At 45.1% G+C, this 24,234-nt stretch overlaps 4 protein-coding genes across 4 annotated transcripts; 1 reads left to right on the top strand and 3 right to left on the bottom strand.

Moving 5' to 3' along the window:
- Positions 1-248: 248 nt before the first annotated feature.
- On the bottom strand, positions 249-1,910 carry F5891DRAFT_1188847 (Alpha/Beta hydrolase protein; the record flags this gene model as incomplete). Its single annotated transcript, XM_041367049.1, has 10 exons — positions 249-313; positions 363-390; positions 442-529; positions 583-834; positions 887-1,006; positions 1,057-1,081; positions 1,132-1,242; positions 1,291-1,414; positions 1,473-1,547; positions 1,596-1,910. 10 exons carry the CDS (start codon positions 1,908-1,910, stop codon positions 249-251), a joined length of 1,203 nt encoding a protein of 400 aa, XP_041225730.1.
- A 3,130-nt stretch (positions 1,911-5,040) lies between these two features.
- Positions 5,041-7,889, bottom strand: F5891DRAFT_1128621 (uncharacterized protein; the record flags this gene model as incomplete). The annotated part of the gene is made up of 11 exons (XM_041364297.1): positions 5,041-5,192; positions 5,405-5,499; positions 5,539-5,630; positions 5,658-6,140; positions 6,169-6,356; positions 6,399-6,510; positions 6,532-6,657; positions 6,811-7,160; positions 7,200-7,500; positions 7,549-7,679; positions 7,727-7,889. 11 exons carry the CDS (start codon positions 7,887-7,889, stop codon positions 5,041-5,043), a joined length of 2,193 nt encoding a protein of 730 aa, XP_041225729.1.
- A 608-nt stretch (positions 7,890-8,497) lies between these two features.
- On the top strand, positions 8,498-11,318 carry F5891DRAFT_980444 (uncharacterized protein; the record flags this gene model as incomplete). The annotated part of the gene is made up of 11 exons (XM_041377002.1): positions 8,498-8,614; positions 8,669-8,882; positions 9,064-9,188; positions 9,226-9,240; positions 9,473-9,565; positions 9,626-10,007; positions 10,203-10,231; positions 10,284-10,493; positions 10,566-10,593; positions 10,643-10,812; positions 10,911-11,318. The coding sequence occupies 11 exons, from the start codon at positions 8,498-8,500 to the stop codon at positions 11,316-11,318; spliced, it is 1,791 nt and encodes a 596-aa protein (XP_041225728.1).
- Positions 11,319-12,317: 999 nt separating this feature from the next.
- On the bottom strand, positions 12,318-12,942 carry F5891DRAFT_1188843 (uncharacterized protein; the record flags this gene model as incomplete). Its single annotated transcript, XM_041367048.1, has 3 exons — positions 12,318-12,430; positions 12,471-12,600; positions 12,652-12,942. The coding sequence occupies 3 exons, from the start codon at positions 12,940-12,942 to the stop codon at positions 12,318-12,320; spliced, it is 534 nt and encodes a 177-aa protein (XP_041225727.1).
- Between the last annotated feature and the right edge of the window lie 11,292 nt (positions 12,943-24,234).

Raw genomic sequence — 24,234 nt, 5'->3', positions numbered from 1 at the left:
TGGAGCGAGCTCGAATTTGAAGTTCTGGGTTCCTGCAACCTTGCATACAATATGATAGATCCTTGGCGATGGTTGCTCATAACTTTCTGTTAAGCTCATAATTAGCTAGTGGCTTGTTTTGTTTTTCTCCTCATTTACTCTGAATGTCTGAAAAAAAGTGATGCTTTACGTGATATTATACAGGGCCTAGTCAAAGTTTAAGTACCGTAATGGTTCCCAAAGTTTCCGGCTCTTTCTTATACACGATTCTAGAGTTTTGATTTCCCTGAGGAAATACCATATTTCCTGTGCAGAAAGTCGGTGATGATTTGCGCTGTGTGAACAGTTAGATGGCAAACAATTAATCCTTCATGTCAACATACCAAGCTCTTCTGGAGCCTTTTGAGGGATCTAGGTCACACTTGTGTTAGTTATATAAACAATCAAAGAAGAGATACAGACGAGATGGCCAGATGACTTGAAGATAATGTTAGATGAATTGGTGGGTCTGCGCCAAGCACGCTGCTTCCTATCTTCCACTAGCATCGACCTGTCGGATAACGTGTATCAGTCAGTGAACTTGGTCCTGCCATCTTGGCTTACACATCCTGGCTTTGTTTTCCAGGAAGAATCCACAGTAGCTCAATATTTTCGTCAAGCGCTTCCATCAATTCCCAGGTTTCAAGGCTAACTAGTGGGTTTGCGAGGATAAGAGCCTCGTGAATGGGAGACATATTCAATCTGACGCCTCTGCTATCATCCTCGTACAGTCCGAAATCAACATAGAGCCGAAGGACGTCAGGATGCCAAGCAGAGAACATGGGTGAAGATTTAAAGGAATGCAGGGCGTCCTCCCTGTAATCATAGTCAGTAGTACTCCGATGTTTGCCATTGATCACGCCTTAACAAAGTAGCCCTAACCAAGTACTGCATGTGCTCCCACGTATATTTTTGGTAAGTATCAATCATCGCATCGAGGAGAATCGTCGAGGAGAACAAGGCAGGGAAATGCAATGCAGTTAACGTCCTGTTCAATATTGTGAGATTCGACAGGTCTCAGAATCGCCGACAACATACACTGAGCAACCTCCAAATGAGTGTCCTACCATGACCAAGGTCCGGGAGGAGAAACCACTTTTTGACATGATTCACCGATGGATGCAGGAAGTCGATGAAGTTGAATGGGGAGAGGTGTTTCTGCCTCTTCTGGCATATAGTTAATGAGAAAGTTTGTGATGTCTCTCGCGTTGTCAGTCCAGTCAACTGCTGTCGATTAGATCCAAGCAATAGGTCTGAGCAACTGCATCTCACAGGTACCACTGAGATTCTGTTTGTTCAGCAGAGCAGAGTCGCCATGTTGCACGAACTCCCATGACCATATCTCGTCTATGAGACCACAAGCAGTAAGTAGATAACATAGGGTGGTCTCCCAAATCTAAGTATGCATGATGCATCGTCAGATTCTAGCATGCGGACTGTGAGTAGGCACTCACTTCCTTTGGAAAGCCTGCTCCGTGCACAAGGAATAAGGGTATCTCCTTCGTTCTGACTTTGGCATCTCGGTCTTTCTTCACATATCAGTTGACACAATTCCACAGCAACCTTTCGTTCGCAACCTCGGAATAACCGTCCTCCAATAACCAGACCTGTTGTTCCATAAGTTCGAGTCCCAGTTTCTTGATATCCTGCCCGGTTCTTTTCGAAGAGCGAGGTGGCGGCTCGGGAACTGGAATATCTGGGGTGACCCTGGGATTAGCTCCAGGTATAATATGCGTGCTGATGTTGTAGATGCTGAGCAAGTCATCGGACCTGGGCCTGAAGGGCAGGAATGGAACTTTGACGGGCCCTTCATGAGACTTGAATGGTACCCATGGGCGCGGTTTCACGGTCGCCCAAAATATTGTAGGTGTGTAGGGATATGAGAATGTCATGGGTGTAAGCAACCATTGCCTTCAAGTTGAAGCTAACTTTTCTATGATATGATGATTAGTTCCGATAAATGGATTGACTATCTTGCAGAGTACATACCTCCATGATACTTGGTGGGCAAGCCATCTCGGACTTGAAATACAGTAATCCACCGCCACTTGCGTTTCCACCATCACTTGTGTCAATGCACAACAACATCGTCAAATCACATTATTTAGACACAATTCTTGCTGATACATTTTTGTGGCATATAGAGCTATGTATGGCTGGTACAATGTCTCAAATCTGCCAGCAGGAAAGGTCATGATGTTGCAATTTGTAGCTGAAATTTCACTTTTCTGTACATAGTTTGAATGATTTTTGTGATTCACTCGGACTTCATATATTGATGAAGATTACCTTCACTGACATTTGACACATGTTTTTGGTAAATATCATAGCATTCTCAATGTGCCAGTTCGATGCCGGTGAAGAGCTACACAATCAACAAGTTATCAGATCTAAGTATGTCATGCAATGACAGATATTAGCTAAACCAGGCTAGCGAGTTATGTATGGTACAATATGGCGCGTCACATACTAACAAAAATCCTTCCTACAAATTCCTGGTATTGCCCGCTCCATAGCAAAGAAGAAAAAGATGGCTCGTGCTGAACAAGACAAGGCTTATGCAGAGGCAATGAAGGAATATATCGCTTATCGGCGATAATTAATCACATACGATTAGCTGAGTAATACCTTTTTTGGGACTGACACAAGTGACGGTGGAGTGTTGATAAAGGCCAAATTTTTGATTCGTTCACTACTCTACAATACATGCTCTGATGCTCTCAAGATTTCATTATATACAATAGTACATGTATTAGAAAGTAATGGTCAATCACGATTTTCTTTAAAATATGTTATTGTGCTGTGAGACATGCTCGAAGTTTTGCTGACACAAGTGACGGTGGATTACTGTAGTAGGCCGATTCAAATTTATAGTATGATGCCGACACGTGCCATGTTCAATTGGATTATCATTGGATAGCATGGCATCAATTGATCGCCGCTGCGCGTCGTGATCAGAAAGCATGTGATGGAAATCAGCCTAGAAGCGATCCTTGCAAGGAATACTAGACTGTCCTTTTAAATTTCATCTAGTACTAGTGATCACATCAGGGTGAACAATATTTAAAGGAGGTTTATATATCGTACAAAATGTGAAAACAATATTTGATATTTAAAATAACATAAAGATGGGTGCACGACTTCAAATTTTGGTGGTGTTTTGTGTGTCATCCAAAATATCAAATACTCACAACCATATTCCCACAGACAATATGTCAACAAATATAACAAATATAATCAGATTTTCCATCATCAGCAAGAGACCCATAATTTTCGCTTGTCAAAAAGAAGTTTGATGCTTATGGTGAGCTTACAGCGCTAGTGGTGATGGAGCAACGTGATTGGTGGAACAAAGTTATCCATAGTAAAATGTAAATCTAATAATGCGGTAGCGTCATAATTGTTAAATGGTTCGAAATAATGGTATTATATTGAGTTAATTGTTTAGAGCCACTAGTCTAGGGTTTGGAATGTGAATACTCATTTCGAACCCTAGACTAGGGCCATTTATAATCAGCGATGACAACTGTTGTAAAATTTTGTAATGATTGTGCATCTCTGTTGTCACTACTAGTAGTAGTATGAGCTACTGATACTGGGTCTATGCGAACTCTGTGCTAAATGTATGATAACTTTCCTTATCTGCAAAACTGTTGAGAAAAAACCGGTCATAGCTCTCCGAACTAGTGATGGCCAGGTCCGGTCCTGAACCATGGTTCGAACCCAAACCATTTCGAACCTGACCGAAGTCCAGTTCAAAGTTCAGGCAATAGGGAGAACTGAACCATCGGTCCGGTCCACAGTTCAAGGACTTGCAGAATTCTCGAACCAATTGTCAAGTAATAAGGGATGGTATGAAAATTTCGATCTCCAGACTTACATGGGCCAGCCGCAGTGCGGCTGCGCTCATGACACACTGTGTGATGCGGCTTATGTGATGCGAGAAAGTGGGAATTTAGAAACCTCGACAGAAAGCACACCAATGACTTCAAATTTGTGTGACGGTCACACCAAATAGCTTCAATTCATTGGATGTGTGAATCTCTACAGTATGCCATTTGGTGAAGAGTGCAACAATTGATGAAGATCGGGTTTAGGGTATGTTTGATTATGTTAGTTCTGTTGTTAGGACTCACCCAGCTACCTCCAGTCTGCATGAGGTACATTCACGGTGTGTGCATGTAGAGTCGACTCTGGATGGGGATGAAGTAGACTTTTGAGTGGGGATCTCTTTTTCTCAGTTGCAAAGGCGCGTGTATTGTATGCTTTTATGCTACTTCATCATGGTAACTGATCATTTTTATTAACTTATGATTACTCTTGTGCATACCACCACTTGCACCCTCTCATTCTTGCTGTCTTGTCCCTCTTTCCACTCCTTCCACTGTTCTGGCGTGTTCCAGTGTCCTCCGCATATGTTCAAGCCACATTAGCATTTGCTGACATGTGCCCTCTCCATCCTTGCCACCCAGCTACCTCTGTCCTCATTGTCAAAGCAAAACCATCAACAACAACATATCACCACAGATGGTGGCTCAAACAGCCACCTTCTTGCCCGTCTCATCGCTCACGAGTTGCGATGATGAAGTCTGCGAATGGCAGGATATGATATTGGAGGTTCAGGTATGTGGCTCATCGCGCACTGTTATCATCTTATTGTTTTATCTACTCATAAATCATTAAGTCATTTGCCTACCTGTTTGCATGCTCAGGCCACGGCTTAGGCTGGGCCAAGCCAGGGCTAACATTTCATGATGGTGTCTACATTTACGATGCTAATGTGGTATGTAGATCTGGGGTGCATGAAATCAATTCACACCCTCTGAAGCCCTTCCTTTGCAGACAGCAATTTTTTGGGTCCGTTTCTTAGTTTGAACCCTTGCTGAACTGGAACTGGACCATTATCAGACTGAACCAATGGTCTGGTCCACAGTTCTGCTCACTGAGAGAACTGAACCAATGGTCCAGTCCACGGTTCTCTGGATTTCATAGAGAACCGGACTGAACCGGACCTGTCCATCACTACTCCGAACTAGTGGCTGAAGAAATCCTCTCATCTACCTTGTTACCATATTCTGGTATCAATTCGACAGCGTGTGTTACATCTGTCAATGACACGACACCACCACACCTACAATGTCTGCCACATTGGTCTATCATGTACGTGCGCTCCACTGTCCACATCGCAAGTTCAGGACAATCACTGGGATTAGCGACGAAGTGGAAGAATTGGACGGTAGAGGAGTGGACTTGAAAGGTACATTGGTAACACCAAGTCAGAAGCCCATGGAATCTTTGGCTGAAAGATGAGTCAAACTTGTGCAATACGACTGGCTGAAGATGATCTCAAATTAGATCTGGAACATGAGTGCAAGAATACACTTACTGCTTTGGCTGTCACTGCCCATGACATTGATTAGGACAGTATTGCAGTTTCTGAGGGGGAATGCATCACTTGGCGGGTATGCTTGTATCACTCTGCTTGGCATGATGACTCATGGCTGGAAAGCAGAGTGAAACTGTAGTTGAAATTCATTCCATGTGCAAAAGTGTCCGTATCCATGGTCCCAGCAGGTATGCTCACCAGTGGAGAGGGATAATTGATTGATAAACTGAGAGAGCGCATGATTGAAATCAACAAGTGAGTATTTGGCTTCAATAGTGATGGGTGTCAGAGCATTAAAATCTGGCGTCAAGGTCAGATGGAAGGCAGTGAGAGCGTCTCCAGAAAGAATGCCCTTAAGAAAATGATTCCGAACTGGCCGAGGTCCATGAACAGAATGTGTTTCATCAGGGAGAACACGAGAAATCGAGGAAAGTGCTGGATTAATGGTTGTCACTTCTTCATCTTCAATGTGTATGGCATTGACAAGTGACGCGCCACGAGAATAGAACAATGCATACAGGTTGCATAATTCCATCGACTCCTGGTGGTTGAGGATCCGTATGCACTGCTCTGTAAAATCAGTAGATCGCCGGTTTGTACGCTCAAAGAGATGTTTGCAGTGTGTAATGAGTAAGCGCTCTGTAATATCAGCTGAAAACTGCATCAACCTGCCCATTTTCATGACCATGCCTCTGAAGCTTTGCAATAGCTCGAGTTTCGGTATAAAAAAAATTGTCTTTAACACCTTTCTTTCCCCTCCTCACCTCAGTGTCAACAATAGCATTCTTGAATAAGTGAAAATCTGAAAGTGCTTGCACCATCAACTGCAGGGAATCAGGAGAATGAACTGGATTTTGAGAAAGGTAGATGAACTCTATGAGGGCACAGATGGAACAAATGAACCTGGGTGGAGCAGTGCCTGCAATCAAAGCAACAATGATGCATTGAATATCTCAGTGCTTGCGCCCTGTCATTTGGTTGACATGGGTGACACCTTTGGTGAAGTGACGTGTTCCCACCCACTTATGCTGAACCATGAAGCGAGCGTTCAGCTCAGGTTTCCCTACTGTCTCCTTGATCCAATTGAGCGGATGGTCCACAAAAAACTTGATACAGGTATGCAAAACTTCACCAGTGAGAAAGACAGATGGGCATGCAAACGTCCAATCATGCCAATATGGCATGTGAACTCCAGACAGATGCACCGCTTTTGCTGCCTTCTGGAATTTATCAAGATCCCAAGGATCGACCTCCTTGGAGATCTCATAGACAAGTTGCAGTGTGTGTTGTCCAGTGCGGGGAGGGTAGAGAACTCCATCACCAAAATTTGCTTGTGTCGCCATAGTTATGGGAGAGGCACTTTTACTGACTGTAGCGATCATGGTAGCCTCTGGAAGGTCACATACGTGAGAGACAATTGGTGTAAAGACATAACAGATGTATTGGGAAGGATAGGGCATAAAACAACCATTCTTTGCTGCGACCTTGAGGTTGGCACAGATGAGATCGACACATCTATGCCACAGGCATGCCTGCAGAATGCTCTGACAATCAGGATGCACATGAAATTTAGCAATGGGCATGTAAGCAATACAGCACCAAGCTCGTAGTGTAGCCTTGGAGCAAACTTCTGAATCGAGGTTACCAATCGTAATGAAAAGTGGGTGCATCTCAAGCCCTCCAGTGGTGCACGTCACAGGTGTTTTATCTGATCCCAAGATTATCGGTACTTGTGTAGCACCTACTGGGAGATGGTCTTAAGAATACGAAGTCAATATTTGAACAGTAGACTAACAGATAGAATTGACCTGAATTTTCCATGCCATATCAGTGCTCATATAATCCCCATATTCATGCTGACCCCCAGTATTAACAACATGGAGATGAAAAGTGATATGGTTAGCAAAAACAGGATCACTGAAGAGCTGTTTGACGACTTCAAGAGCATCACACCAGATGAGTTGCAAGGGATAAGTCATCTTGTAGCCTGTGAACTCCATGGTCGAGACTTTCCATGGTACAAAAGAGGGGAGCACATCAATCCAATCAAGAAGTTGATCTTTTGAGGTGAAAGATGGTCTTGGGCGGGTGTGAAACTGTAAACGTAGAGTCATACCTGTTAAATAGGGCTCCAAGTCTCCTACCCATTTCAGCTTCAAAAACTTGTCGATCTGAGTTTGAGTCAGGTTTTCAACTAGAAATCTTGCTAATTCCCACTCCCCCTCATCATGGAAAGGATAATAGGTATTTATTTTCCTCCGGTATTCATATTGATCTTCTTGCAACCTGTCAAATAGGTTTTTGCCAACACCAAAGACATACCCGGATTGAGGATGATAAGAGCCAGTAGTGGACGATGCAGATGAACGAGAACCTTGCAATCCGGGTGGAATTGGGAATTGTTGCGGGCGTGATTCACATGGCCAGCAGGTAGACTGAGAATCGAGATGCAGAATAACTGCCTCGATGGCAAGGAACTCCTCATTGCAGTTGGGACACAGCCTGGTATACATCAGTCTATGTAATGTAATAATAAAGTGGTAAAAGATACTCACATCCGCTAAATAGCCAAGTCTTGACTAGGCCCTTCCTTGTGAGCTTTGCTGATGAGTTGCTGGCAGTAACTATGTCTTTGAGACTCCGCAGACTGTGCATTCACAAGGTATCGTGCTGATATCAGCCTATAGTATTGGCAGGTTTCATCTATATATCAGTAAGTTCCTTCCATTGTCAAGTTCAAAGTGTGTACAGATGTCTTCACCATCTCACTATCAGCCCAGTAGTTCTTCCCAAGTCTCATCTCCTCCTCCTCCCAGCAGTTCTCCCAGCCCCCCAAGTCCATCAAATAGCCCCCCATCTTCTCTTCTGTCCAGTGGACGTGCTACCACTCCTGAAATATCTCTTTTTTATTCTAGCTCCAAGTCAGGGAGCTCTCCTAATACTATGAATTCTGACTTGTGTACTTCACCACTAAGCACAAGGCCAGAAAGGACACCTGGGAGTCCTGCCAAAGAGACAGATAGCATATTTTTTGATCTGTCTAGGCCTCTGAACCCTGAATGTGCTGCTTGATGGCGGTTCATACAAGACAGAATGAAGAGGAAGCAGCATCCATATTGTGTATATTCAGCTCCAATCGAGGTTCATTATGCAGCTCGTGTCATGGGGAGCGACCGTGATCCACATGTATCATTCGAAACACTTTTCAAGGTACAATACATTTCTTCTACCTAATTATGAAGACTGATTTCTATATTGAATAAGCACTTTGGACTTTTAGAAAATGGCCTCGTGCAACTATGTTCCTTGACCTTATACAAAGGGTACAAAGCCAAGCTTGCTGCTCGTGAGACTGCCCACCAGCGCCTGGTGGTGACCGCATGGGAAATTGAGGAGTCAGAGCACTTCACTGCATTCCTTGATGCCCTGCATGATGAGAACAAGGAACAAGTTGGATTTGCGGACAGGGAGTTGCAGAGTTTTAGGAGCATTTTTTTCTGATTGTGGCTGCAAGGAGGTTAAGGATGATAGAGATTATCTTCAAGCCATCTATGAAGATGAATGCGAAGTCCTTTGTGTTACCTCAGCCCAAGCTGAACAGATTTCAAAGATCTTGGGTTCATGAACCAAAGACATGTTTTTGCAATCCAGACCTACAGACTTGCGATCCCGGCTCCCTAGCCTTGAGATCCACAACAGCGATGACAATCAGATCATTCTGGATGATTCTTCGGACTCGGATTCTGATGAAGAAGAGTGTCTCGGGGCATCAGTGGGGGATGAGGTGCCCCATGATGAGAACTAGATTGGTGGCTATTCAGGCCCTTCCAATTGTGGTATGTGACACGAATTTTGTATTCACTGCGTACAACACTGATCAATCGATAAGAGGACATGTAATAATACATGCTGCTTGTGCCAATGTTTCATTATGATGGCGACCCCCCAGATTGTATTGGTTTGTCATCACGCATGCTTTTCTTTTACATAGTACCCCTTCATCTCACCCTTCTTCAGCATCTTATCATTGCTTCTTGATGACATATATCTTGTTTAAGTATGTAGTAGAATGTCATGCGGATATTTATCTGTACCCTCCACCCTTACTGCACCCTCAGTCACCCCAGTCCTGCCAGTGCATGCCTGCGAAACGAGCCAGAGGTAAAACTACGATACCAAAACCCACTCGCAGGTCCGGTCTGAACTCTTCCCACATCCCAGTCAAACACTTACGCCAGTCCATCAAGTGCGCAAGCTGGTTATGCACCCTTTGCCCCTGCTCACGATGTAATCAACACTTATGCTGGACCATCAAACACACACACCGGTCCATCAAGTGTGCAAGCTGGTTATGCGCCCTTTGCCCCTGCTCACGACATAATCAACACTTATGCTGGACCATCAAACACATACGCCGGTCCATCAAGCGCGCACGCTGATTATGCGCCCTTTGCCCCTGCTCACGACATCATCGACACTTATGCTGGACCATCAAACACGTATGCTGGTCCATCAAGCGTGCACACTGATTATGCGCCCTTTGCCCCTGCTTATGATGTCATCGACACTTACGCTGGACCATCAAATGCTTATGAAGACTATGGTGAGTTGTTTCATCATCAATATGACATTGCGGCTAATGAATCATAAGACTCATATAGTTCGGGGCACCTCAATGATCTCTCTCACTTCAACACTATGCAGGCACCTAATCCGCACCATATACAACTTCCTCAATCATTTGATGATGAGGATGAGCTGACAAACCCTCAACATTGTCCTCTCCCCATCACGACAGGTGAAATATCACATTCGCATGTCATACATGTAAGTACCTTTATTTATCTTTTGCATATTTCACTGAAAGTCTGTGGTACAGACAGCAGGCCCTGCTCGCTCATCTAACATGCGACAACACACCCGAAAGCTACCTGCAACGCTGTACATTGCTCATGAGACTGTTGTCTCTGAGACAATGCAGGCAGCTGCAGGCCTTGCAGAGGCACTGGACAACAACCGCCATCTCCAGATTACAGGACCGATGTGCGAGCAGATCTTCAAGCGCTCGAAGGAGCTTGTCATAGGGATCGTGTTTACAGAAGACATGATGGCATCATCTCCTGCTGACAAAAAATGAATTGTCAAGTCTGTGATTTGAAAGGCGACACCTAAGATTCCCGGTCTTCATGGTATGTCAACTTGAAGTTTGTCATTGTTTTCTAACTAATCGACTAATAGGAACTCCCCACTGGGACAACCAAAAGAAGGATCTCTCAAAGATTTGGCGCACGGTACTCGTTATGCGCATGGTGCTCACAACACTTACTCGAGAAGGCATTGTACTCGCCTACGAATTCCTTCCTCCACAGGGTAGCTCGATTTCCCCTGAAGCCTTTTGTATTGAGCGTGTGAGACACCTCATTCAAGGGAACAGATTTATGCATGAATATTTGTTCAATGTGGTACATTTTTTTCCACTTCAAATTGCACGCTGACTCGTCAACAGGATGGGATGCTAACGATCCATTCAAAATTCAAAAATCCATTCATCCTACACCTCGTCATGAGATTGGTATGGAACATGTGCTTCCGACTCGACACTTTACTCATCTCGCCACACAGGGAGTTACACTATGTGATGGGGGCAGCCGGCACATTCACAAAACATATACTGTTGGAACAGGGACACATGATACTTACTGTGTCTAAGGTATCATTGGACTCAAATAATTCTACCTTTCAGATGCTCTGCTCAGACATGGACGGTCTCACGGATGAGGAGAAAGTTGAGTTGGATGGGTGGAAAGATCATATGGTCATTTGTGGGATTTCGCAACAGCACGTCGGGAATGAGCTGTCCGATTTCAACTTGAGCCCCGCAGACTTAGATCATGACTTGGACACTGATGTGTGACATGTATATTATAAATCACAATACCTGTATATATCTTTCTCATATATGTATACCTCATAAATGCGACTCTTTTTGCCTTGCAAAATTAATTATATTCGACTATCTCAATTACTTAAGCACATCTGGTTGAACTCTGCCTCAATTAAACTAAGACAAGTATTTACGAACACTGTCCTGAGCTACGCCTAATGTGGCTTGTTCAGAACAGGTTTTAAAGCTTGTATTGACTGACTCGAGTTTTTTAGATGATGTCTGCTTCAATTTAAAGTTTGATTCTTACATAAAACTTCAAGTTTTTTCCAAAGTTTTACATGGAAATTGAACTTTAAGTTGAAGCAGACATGAAAAATCTGACTATATTTCTTATGTTTGTTGACATATTGTCTGTGGGAATATGGTTGTGAATATTTGATATTTTGGATGACACACAAAACACCACCAAAATTTGAAGTCGTGCACCCATCTTTATGTTGGTTTAAATATTAAATATTGTCTTCACATTTTGTACAACATATACACCTCTTCTAAATATTGTTCACCTTGATGTGTATGTATGGTCACGACAGCTATACAATTACATTCTCATCACCTGTGACTCCCACTTAACAACCATAATTATAGGTGATGATAGATGGGATTTGCACCTGTAAGACAAGGCAGATATAAGCGATCAGAGCCTCCTCTGATATCTCTTGAATAGTGAGGGACTTTATATAGCGCTGCAGGATCAAGAGGGTCATAGGGCCAAGTGCCGCCAGCATATTGGTAAATGCCGCGATGTGTTCCTGACATCGCTTAAGGTGCCAAATTTTCGAGTTCACTGTGCGACACAATGAGCTCCCACATCTTGATATCTCATGCCCAGATGAACATATTGACAGCGGTTTTCAATGGCTCATGTGCAAGTGACCATTAACATATGTAAATCTGTCTTATGTGTCCATAGAATGTGTAAATTATGCTATACTAATGCTCATCGGTGTGATCATGAAGTTCCAATCATGAGAGATCATCAGCAACATGGAGCACATCCTGCAAACTTCTGGATGCCTCCTCTTCCACCTCCTCTTCCTGCTCCTCCTCATCTAAGTCATCCGGAGTATCCAGTGCCACTGCAGGTCATCTATTGTTATCAAAAGGTAGGTGTTCTACCTGCAATTGCCAATTGTGATGGGATCTGCGCATTCGGTGTGCTGGAGCTTTCTCCGAGACCTGTGTGAGTGCTTATACCTGGGGATATTGTCCCGGTGAAGCCAGGAAGTGTTGATATCTCATGGAGCTGCTTTAGGTGGTGTGAGTTGAACCATCCTCAGACATTTCAATGTATAGCGACTTGATGGGTGAGAGTTGGACTGACAGCCTTCAACTGATCCTCAAATGCCCGCAGGTATTTGTCTTTGTCTCGGATGTATGTCACTAGGTGCCGTACCTCCACGTTCAAGTATTGAATCTCCTCCCATGCCTGGCACATTTTGAAATACAGGTCCATCGCCCTCCGAGCAACAGGTGATGCCCAAGGCTGTTGAGACACGTCTGCACGCATGTTGCATAAGAGGTCAAAGTTGGCTAGAAACGCATACTCCACGATCTTGTCCCACTTAAGTGTTTTGTGGGGAGGGTGCATTGCCTCGGTGATGGCATTATATGTGTTGAGGGTGGTTCAGATGGTAATGAAGTGTGTTTGTAATGCCTTGGCGATGTATTTACATAGCTTGTAGCCTTGAGTGATATTAGAATTGCCAGTCGCAAGCAAGACATTGTCTAAACAAACTCACCTGTAGCTGCCCGATTCATCCTTGTTAGTTCAAATATGCACACGATGATCAGTCCTTCAAGGTGATCCAATGCATGTTGATACTTCCTATGAGCAACAAGCCTCCCCACCCTCTGCCAATCTGCATCCTCAGGGGTCCAGCACATTGTGATCTTGAGTTTGTGTTCGAGTGCTTGAACAAGTTTCAAATTCCTCTTGTGGTCCTCAACAGTGTGACGTTGTGCAGTCTCCAATTTGCAGGTATCTTGCATCTGGATATTGTATGACGCGGCCTCTTGGTGATGATAGACCTGAAAGGCTTCCATCGCAGCCTTAAGAGCCTCTCTAAGTGAATGAAGCATCAGTGAACACAAGACTCATATATCTTGGAAGCTACACTCACTCGCTTGCAGTGAAATTCACCAACTTCTGCCAATACTCCATCTGCAAGGTCTCATCTTCGGGTTCTCGCGTTAGACCTTGGAGGTAGGTCTTCTCTTCCTCTAGCCAGCACTCAAAAATGCTCTTGTCCATGAGTCTCAGATCTTGCATGAGCTTTGGTAGAGTTGTGTCGCCATTGTTCAAGATGTCCTGTGCTTGTTTGTAGTTACAGTACAAAAAATTGGCTAATACAATGATTACATCAGCTAACATTCGATTTATGTACTAAATATACTTACAAATATTAGGGTAGTGTTACGCACTCAAATAGATCTGTTATGCGGAGCCCTAAGAGGGGCGTCGTCCGCTAACGTTCGTGACGTAACCGGAAGGGTCCGGTGTAGCGACTGAGACTGGCGACGTCGAGTCGGCAGATATCAGAGACGCGCGTGTCACGTGACTTCTAAGACAGATGTCTTCAAAGTCACTGACGTTCTCAAAGTAAGGACAGTCTTGTCCGAACGATGAGGTGGTCGATCGAGGTAGACTTAGGCGCGATGAGCACCTAAGAAAAGATACTAGAGACTGAAGCTGAGGGGGCTTCAGAGGGAAGTATGTTCGAGGGAAGATTGAGTAGATTCAAGTTAGGGAATCTAGTACAGAGTGACCGACTACTTATACTAAGTGGAAAGGGTTAAGGGCAAGGCTACCGTACTGTAGGTAAGGGCAAAGGGGAAACGGAAAGGGTATAGGTACGATGGTGGCAGAGCCTGATTAGTGATGTAAGGTCGAATGCGGAATGAGACCGAGAAACGTTGGAACGAGCCAACGGTAAATGATACAACGTGCAGCATGCACGAGTCAAAGGAAAGATAAGACAAGATAAGGAAAGCCACATTGGTGGCACAAGTCAGAACGAGTCATAGCCCGAAGGCACGTGCGCACGTTGGTGCGATTGGGAGGGGGAAGCGAGGGACGGGAACGGTCCCGAGGATCCGGTCAACGGATAGTCGGTAGAGAAGTGCGAGCCGGAGGCATACGAGGGCGAGGACGAAGGGGAAAAATGATAGGGGGGCCATGTAGCCGATGTTACTTGTAACAGGTAGACCTCAAAATCGTCGTTGTGCTCGAAAAAACAGTCGATAGCCTGCTGCTGATGGAACACACTTGCATAGGGTAACACAGATGCCAGCGAATTCGATTTTGAGAACGTTCTTTCACATGTTTCGAGATCCTCGAGGCCCAGACCCTTGATGTATGTTGTGAGTGAAAACAGCTGGCACAAGCGCCTGTGAGCATGTCCATGGAAGGCGCCAACCAGGCAGGTATGTTGAAGCGAGCGAGTGAGCGGTCCAAGGGAGCTGCTGTCGAGTGTCATCTTAAACTGGCAACCAATGTCATACCCGCTTCCTAATTGTTTTCCGAATACATCCAGCAACTTTGCAACAACAGCAAGGGAATACTTTGCACTATCCAAACACTCATTAATAGCTGAGAAAACAATAGCACTACTTACAGTTCACCGCTCTATACCATGTCCGTGACAAGTAACACAAATATGTGACGGCAAACAGCCACAAATATACCTGTTTCGTTGTATATCCCCCACGCTTTCTTTGTTTTAGCGTCACCCATATTTTTCCATCATCCAGCACAAGAGTCTTCAATGGCTGCATCTTCCTTGTCACCTACAGTAGTTGTTGTTTCGGACTCTCGAGAATACCGGTCTACAAATGCACGAGGTAAGTACTGGTCACTTGTGAATTGTTGGCCCATAGGAACTTCAGATGAGGGAGCGAGAGAGTTGTCAGTGTCATGGTCTAAAGACCTCCACAGGATTTGTTTTAAAGAGTCGTTACCATCCATAGAATATAGTAATCTGAATGTTAGTGCTTCTTCGTCATCGAGTTCATATGTACATGTAGGGCATGCATGTTTAAGGTGCCAGTCAGGTGAGTTGCGCTGAAGCGATTCGGCTATGATAGCTGTCACAGAGCATCGAATTTGAAGATATAAGTCGAACATGATAGAAAATTGATGCAATAGATGTCTATGAAATTCCACCTGCATATGATCAGCACAATAAGTAGAGAAATCAAAATAGTTACCCCATGCAAGTCACACATGGTTTTCACGAAAGCTTGAATAGACAAATGGGGACTTCTAAGATGTGCGACATGGTATAAGTCAAGGGCTTCTGTAGTGATCCCTACAGTTGGGGATATTGGTGAACATGGCATGACACTTTGATGCACCATTGCAGAGCAGATGGTGGTGTCTATTGGTAAGATTCGAAGAGTCACTTTTGAAGTGTCTAATACAATGAGTCACGCTGACATCAATATTAAAAGTAAGCAAACAACAACAAGATCACTCACAGAACACGTCAATAACACTAATCGACCATTCACCATTGTCTGAGTTGCTCTCCAGCTCCTCATTCCACAATCTCTTGAAAAAACTCTTGAACTCTTCCTTGGATTTTGCCAGGCTCCAGGCAAGGTAAGCATCGATCATCGCAGGCATCTGCTCTGTAAATGCCTGGTTTCTGCATAGGATGCTGTAGAGACTAATATCTCTGTGGGCTTGCAGGGATCTAAATCCCCATTGTCACTATCACTTCCCAATATACATAGCGCGACTCATATCTCACACAGCGCACTCAAGTGCTTCGTCGGCCACTCGCAAGCGCCAGCGCTCTGGTCACTCCTTAGTTGCGCATTGGCGTGCACATCCTCGGTTCCGTCGCACGTCCTCCGTCCATCCATTCCATGTCCGTTCGGTTCGTCAGTGCGTATTCCGATTCTATTTTCATTAATTCTGACATATCCCTGGCGCTTATGGGCATGTTTTGTATGTTTTCCGTTATGGACCCTTATTACATATTATCTCGCGTCCGCTTTGCTTCTTGGTTCGCTTTAGCACTTGACAGCGCTTAAGATTACTTAGTATATATAGACGCACATGAATTGTATAAGGAGCATCTTTCTGCCCACACATCATTGGACTATAAGTCTAAGTTATCTTCTAAAAATCTAAAGTATCTAAGTACAATACGAGCGCCGCCGCCATACATTACTAGAAACTCTGTCCATTAGTATTCTGACTCATTAAGAGTCGCTATGCTCCACCACCCGCACACGCACTGCTTCCACTTAAGCACGCGCTTCCATTATAAGTCGCGCGTTGATATCTATCGTCGGCCACTATCGCTCATCGGCGCTCCACATCGCTTTCACTCACTCACGCTTCGCTCATCGTCGCGCGCCTTACCAGGCCTGATCAAGCGCCCGGTTCAGTGTTTCCCTCCATTTTATACACTTAGAGGAACCTTCTCAGTAGCAATCCCCTTGGGCCGACATATATCTCGCTCACCAAGGACTACTTGAGTTATCTCATACCACCTATATTCACCCACTTCCCATTCCTCTTCTACAATGGGGACACACTTAATGTACATATATGTTCCTGCCCTCATGTGTAATGTCATATGTGCTATTATGTATATGTCAAAGTACTAATGACCTAATTGTAAATCCCAAATCCCAAATCTCAAGTACCAAGGCCCGAGTACCGAACACCGAATGCCAGGCACCGAGTACCGAGTACCAAGGCCCAAGTGCCGAGCCCCGAGCACCGAACACCGAGTACCGAGTACCAAGCACCAGGTACTGAGCACCAAGTACCAAGCACAGAAAACTGGACAGCGAGTACTGGGTAGGTAGAGTATACAAGTACCAAGGACTACCTACTGAGTAGGTACAGTATACAAGTACCAAGTATTAAGTACTTAGCAGGTAAAGTATACTGCAATGTGTTTACTATCAGACATTGATCAATATTTACATGTTACTTGAGTCCTCAAAGGCCTCAATGAGGGTATCTAATACCTTCAGCATTTCGGAGGTTGACTCCCTTACCCTTTGCATCCTCCGGAGGTCAGCATCTGCTTTCCGCAGCTTGTCGCATGTTTCAGCCCATGCCATCCTGAATGGTCTGTCAGCCTCAAGAATTTGTGCTACTGTAGGGGCAGGAAGATCTCCATGACGCTGTTGGTAATCACCCAGGCGATCTACAGTTGATTGAACTTGCAGGATATTAGCAGAGATAAATAATCAAATGTTGCATACTTACCTTCAGCTTGATCATAAGATCCGATTGGCATGAACTCCTGAACCATGGCACGCAGTGCTTCATTGTTGAGTTCTGGCTCAGGCAATTGACATTCGGCAGTTTCTGAAATAGCTTGGGAGATAACATGAGTAAAGAACATGAAATGATATGACTATACCTACAAGGTATGGGTGCCTCTGGTACAACCAGAGTGGCCGGATGAGGCTCCAGAGTCGATTCATTCACTGGGGAAATGCCATGAAAGGTGAACATAAAATAGAAAGAATGACCTCACCAGCCATAGGAAAATCGGGTACAACCAGAGCATCATCAGACGAAATCAAGGTATCCTCCGGACCAAGATACAAGTCCGGGTCATCGTAAAGGGCCAGTCCATCCGCCACAGCCAGAGATGATGGATCTGGAAGTATGTGATGAATTTGCACATGTGGAATATATACATTTGAATTGGAAAACATACCGGGAATCACATTCAACACATCCAAACCACCAGATGACCCAGAATCAGAGTCTAACTCATCATCCAGCCCAAGGTATATATCATCTAATGGATCTAAACCATGTCAGATCAATTGACTGAAATCAGAAAAAACAAAACATATCAAGGGACATCCAGGACTGGGAGGACTCATCCACATCCATTGAAGTGAATTCAGTGACTGGAGGGTCATGAAATCTGACCCCAGGTTGAGAACTCATGATATCTGATGAGCTGATGAACTGATGAACTGATTGATAACTGATAACGTCAAAGTTCAACAGATGGCTGGTGATTGCCGAAAGTTGAACCATGACCAAACAAACACAAACAATGAACGATTTTCAACATTGTCCTTCAATTGTATTGTTTCTTTGAAACTTCATTCTAGTGATAACAGATTTCACCCTGCTTTCAACATTCTCACATCTGTCAACTCCATCCAAATGTCTACTCAAGTTCAATCTTCATTGGCCAACCTCCAGGCATCCACTGCTCAACTTTTGGGCATCATTGCCAGTGCCCGGCACATCCTGGCCGGCTCAGTGGACGTCCACCTTGCTCTGACAAAGCAGGTCACCACTCTTTTGCTATGTTGAACTCATTAAATTAGTGTAACATTAATGTTTCTAATGTCCGGGTAGGCTGACATCATCTGGGCCTATGAGAAAGGGGAATACATCCCTGGAATTGTGGCATCCTGCTCTAAGGAGCTGATGAGGGTGCGTTCCATGACTCCCCGGGCATTGCCCAACTGGCACAGCATTGGCCATGATGACCCCCAGGTGGCTAGACACGCCTGGTACAAGCAAGTCCGTGCCTGGGAGGTGTTGGGTGACAATTCCTGTGATCTCCCTGTTGTCCCTAACGTTTCCACTGGCCCACTGACTGTCAATCTTCCATCTCCACCTGTCCCTTCACCTGCACCTGTCCCTTCCCCCACCCCTGTCATTCCTTCACCTCCAGTTGTCACCGGACCTTCCAGCAAGACGACCCCCGAGGTCCGGGACAAAGGAAAAGGTAAGGCCACCTCTGTCGACCTGGAGCCGGAAGTTGGGGGGAGCAACAAGAGGAAGTCTCCAATGATTTCTGGACACTCCTCCCAACCTCCAAAGTCGGCGATGAAGGCACACAAGCGTGTCAAGTCAACTCAACTCCCCAAGTTGAAGCCATTTGTGGAGTCAGAAGATGATGAAGACCCAATTGTTCAGGTATGTGTTCTGGCTTATTTGTGACATGCTCTCAATTTGTTGCAGCCAATTTCGTGTGGAGTGCCAGAGGTCGTCCTTCCCCAGCGCTCCACCATTGTTGTAAGGAAGCCCCAGTTGCCTCGGTCACCCAGTTCCCCCAAGAAGCAATCATTTGGGCCTGCTTCAGTAAGTCTGATTTATCCATTTGGACCTTAAATATATGCTCATGTGTCCACAGCTGACTGCTGGCAGTCGTCCGGAGGTCACAGTGAGTCGTTCGGACTTGTCTGGACATCTCATGTATAATTGTCACTCATTCCCATTACATTAGAAATCTCCCATCAGTCATCCAGAGGCTCGCATCAGTCGTCCGGAGGCTCAGGTAAGTCTTAGAAGTTCTCCAGAAACTCATATGTGTATTAATGATCCATCAGGCAACCTCCAGCAGTCATCCAGAAGTTGAGGAGCCCTCTGAAGATACTTCCAGTGCTTCGGATGGTGACCCGCCGGCCAATACCACATTTGATATCACCATTCCCGGCCCAGTGAGTACTCCAATTAATTCCCCTTCGTCCATCTACTAACGGATACCACAGAACAACCCCTGCCATTATTGTGTCAAGGAGAATTGGCCCTGTGTGACTCGTTTGGACAAGAGGACCAGTCTCCCCTGCTTGTCTTGCATCCACTGCTCCACCAAGAAGATCAAATGCAACCTTGCATCTCTGGGATCCCCACCCAAACGGATCCGAGGGAAGTCTACCACCGGCCGGACGTGTTCCAAGACACCTGCCCCTGCTCCATCCAATGCTCGGTCTCCCTCCCGGTCAAGGGCCCAAACTCGAAGTCAATCTTGTGGCCCATCCCGACCTCCGGCCATCCCTGCTGCAACTACACCCCAGGTGCAGTCACATGGTCGCAGCAAGACCATCACCATCAAGAAGATACCTACACCTGCACCTGCACCTGTGCCAGCTGGTAAGTCACCCAAACCTTTGATGACCGGCTGACCTAATTTTTTACTTAGCAGTCAGGTCTTCCAGCATCGCAGTGCCTCATGCAGCACTCGATGTTCCCATGCCGGATCTCCATTCCATGGCAATCGCAATTTGGGATGGTGCAGCTCGCATCACGATTCTTGAGGCTCGGGTGCAGGAGCAGGACACTAAGATTGATACCCTGCAATGCCTCCATGAGAGCCTCTGGTGCACAGTGATCGACCGGCACCCTTCATTTTCACTTCCAGACACACCGGCCAATGCATCAATGTTGCTTGATCAAGGAGATCCTCCCTGTCCATGTCACCCCTCCCCTCTGCACTTTCCAACCTCATTGATTTGGACATTTCAGTGATGGAACCCACACCCTTGACGCCTGAGCATGGATCTGCTATGGTAGGTCCCATGGTTGAGCCCACCCAAGTTGAGCCTGAGGGTCCACAATCCTCTGGCAAAATTGTGCTCCAGGATGCACCAGGCAACCTCTTGCCAGAATCCTCCGGCGAATTTGTGGTCCCTAATGAACCAGGTAATTTCCTGCCAGAATATGATTCTTCTGATGAGGAGATGGATGTTGAGGGAAAGGTTGAAATGGCTACATAATTGCTCAGTGATAGATGTACATAAATATTTTCCAATGCATGTTACCTATGCCACAATTGAATGATTGAATGATCAGTCCTGATATCCAGAACTCAAAACTGTAGATTGAGGTAGATATCACCCAAAACCCCAACACCCGAATGTCAAATTATCCATGCCGAACCCCGAGTCCCGGGTGCCAGGTGCCGAGTCCGAAATTTGGAACTCAGGATTTGACATTTGAGATGAACGACATCTCTCAGACAATGTTTAAATCAACCTACGTATATCTGTAAACATTTTACTAACCCCCAATCCCCAAACCGAGATGTACCAACCCCAAAACCCGAGACTGCCGGGTCTCGGGGTTCGGGGTTCGGGGGTCCCGGAACTCAGAACTCGGGACATTTGGGGAGATCAATAAAATTTGATTTACAATCGAGTTTATTGACAAACACATTGATTTACCCATTTTTTAAAAATATTTTTGTTCTACATACTGAGTTCCGAGTTCCAGACCCCCCAACCCTGAAACCCAAGCCCCGGCAGTCTCGGGGTTCGGGGGTCCGGAACTCGGAACTTGGGGAAATTTGGGGAGATCAATAAAATTTGATTTACAATCGAGTTGATTGACAAACACATTGACTTACCCATGTTTGAAATATATTTTATTTACACATACCAAGTTCCGAGTTCCGGACCCTGAAACCCAAGACCCGGCAGTCCACCATTCTGAGGTTCAGGGGTTGGTAAAATGTGTATGAATATATGAAAGGTTGATGTAAAATTTTTTGAAAGATGTCTCATATCAAATGTCAAGTCCCGAAACCCGGAGTCCCGAACCCTGAAATTCAAAACTCGAAACTCGGGACTTAACATTTGATATGAGACATCTTTCAAAAAATTTTACATCAACCTTTCATATATTCCTACACATTTTACCAACCCCCGAACCCCAGAATGGTGGACTGCCAGGTCTCGGGTTTCGGGGTCCAGAACTCAGAACTCGGTATGTGTAAACAAAAATATATTTCAAACATGGGTAAGTCAATGTGTTTGTCAATCAATTCGATTTTAAATCAAATTTTATTGATCTCCCCAAATTTCCCCAAGTTTCGAGTTCCGGACCCCCGAACCCCAAAACCCAAGACCCAGCAGTCTCAGGTTTCAGGATTCAGGGGTTGGTACATCTCGGTTTGGGGTTTGGCACTGAAAATTTGACGTCTATATTTTTGTGAGTGTTGTGCTTCTGGTGTCCATGCTTAGAAATAGGATATGTTGCACACCAGGGTTCAGGTGTGGGGTTTCTCCACTTCAGTCTTCAATTATTGGTCAATGCCACACATGGTCGATTCATGTTTTTGTGCTTAGGGGTTTAGATTTGGTGGTCAATGGTAGGTATATGCACTCATAGTGTACATGTATCCTACGTGTTTGATTTTCTGGTGGCTACATCAGCTGTATGTCTTGATGGAACATATCTAGGCTCACCCATATATGTACCCATCTATGTACAATTCCCCCACGTCAGCCCACCCATCTATGCATTATCCCCCACGTCAGCCCACCCGTCTATGTAATACATCCTATGTTGGCCCACCCATCTATATAATTATACCCCACCTCGGCCCACCTGTCTATGTGATAAATATTTTATTGCACCCTCAGCCCACTGCTCTATTTGATATCCCTTTTGTCGGCCCACCCGTATATGTAATACTTTCCATGTCAGCCCACTTGTATATGTAATACACCCCACATCAGCCCACCTGTCTATGTAATATTCCCCTACCTCGGCCCACCCATATATGTAATACACCCCCGTCGGCCCACCCATCTATATAACAATATTTGCCTTACATCTCTCTTCAGCCCAGCTGTCTATAATATCCTACTTTACATATTACCCAGATGGGCCCACCCATCTCCATGAATGATCATATTCCCCCGGCCCATCCATCGACATCAAGGATATATATATCATTGGCATACATGGGCCCACCCATCTCCATCGGAAATAATATGTGTCCCGGCCCATCCGTCATCATTGAGAATATACACAACATGGGCCCATGATCTGCTGGCTCGTCTCATATGGGATATTATGGAGGTCGGGTGGCCTGTATAATACGGAATTTGTCACTGAAGGGGCTCATGACATTTGCTGGCTTACCATCATTCAACCCACAGGTCCATTACATGACTTACAATCTTAGACAAGAGTATGACACTGTCAATCCTTGGACTCAGTGCGATGTCATGATATTATCTGGCGAAACAAAACCTCAACATGCATACTGGTATGCCCGAGTTCTGGGCATTTATCACATGAATGCATGGCTTAATATTGAAGGTCGAGTCAAAAAACACCAAATTAAGGTTCTTTTTGTGAGATGGTTGGCACCTTTGAGTGACCATCAATCAGGGATGAGCTGTGCTCAGCTTCCGAAGGTCACATTCATCAAGGAATCTGACCATGATGCCTTTGGTTTTCTGGACCTTGGTCAGGTCATCCGGGGTGCACACCTGATCCCAGCTTTTGCTTCTGGCCGCAGAACCACCTCCCTTCGCCATGGAAAGTCATTCACACGTCAGTGCGGCGAATTAGATGACTGGGAAGCTTACTATGTTGGCATGTAAGTACAGCATCCCATCCTGTCGTCCTCACTCAAACTATTGACTGCTCAGATTCGTGGACAGAGACATGTTCATGCAGTACACATACCATGGAGTTGGACATCCAAAGTTCTTGCAGGAGATAACGAAGGCTTGCGCGGACGAAGGACCCGGGGATGACCCAATGTCAGAGGAAGAACCAGAATGGCTATGACGGGGATTGGGAGAGCTGTATTCCGCCCTATAAGGATGGAAGAGATATTGGTAATGGCGATGGTGGTGATGATGACGATGACGGAGCAAGGGGGGAATGTGACGATGACGGGGAAGAAGATGAAGACGCTGATCAAGACCAAGACCAAGATGAAGACGCAAACTATGACGAAGACAAAGGAGTAGAGGGCGCAGATGACTGGGATGCAGAAGATCATGATGAATATCTGTACTTCTAATTTATGGTGTTTAAGCTCAGTAGGTGCTAGAGCTTTTTGTTTTCAGATGACCTCTAGATGTTCACCATGATCATTATCATGTACTCACGTCACTGACATCCGCGCGCACCCACCTGTAATTGTTCATTAGAATTAGACTACACGGCATGTGTGCAACAATTTGACTTGGTTCTCTTGTTTCTTTGTATCTCATATGAAAAGGTCTTGAATAGCATCTTATGTAAATCGAAATATAAATTGGGCAAAATCAGAGCGATCCATGAAATTGAGATGAGTGTGCTGTTGAGGTATGTCTATCTGCCATTATCGAGCCTTCGCGAATATTTCTACAA

This window comes from Suillus fuscotomentosus, assembly GCF_016647785.1.
Source record: "Suillus fuscotomentosus strain FC203 chromosome Unknown F5891scaffold_28, whole genome shotgun sequence".
Lineage (NCBI taxonomy): Eukaryota > Fungi > Basidiomycota > Agaricomycetes > Boletales > Suillaceae > Suillus > Suillus fuscotomentosus.
The sequence above is the reverse complement of the archived record's forward strand: the minus strand, read 5'-3'. Positions and strand labels throughout refer to the sequence as shown.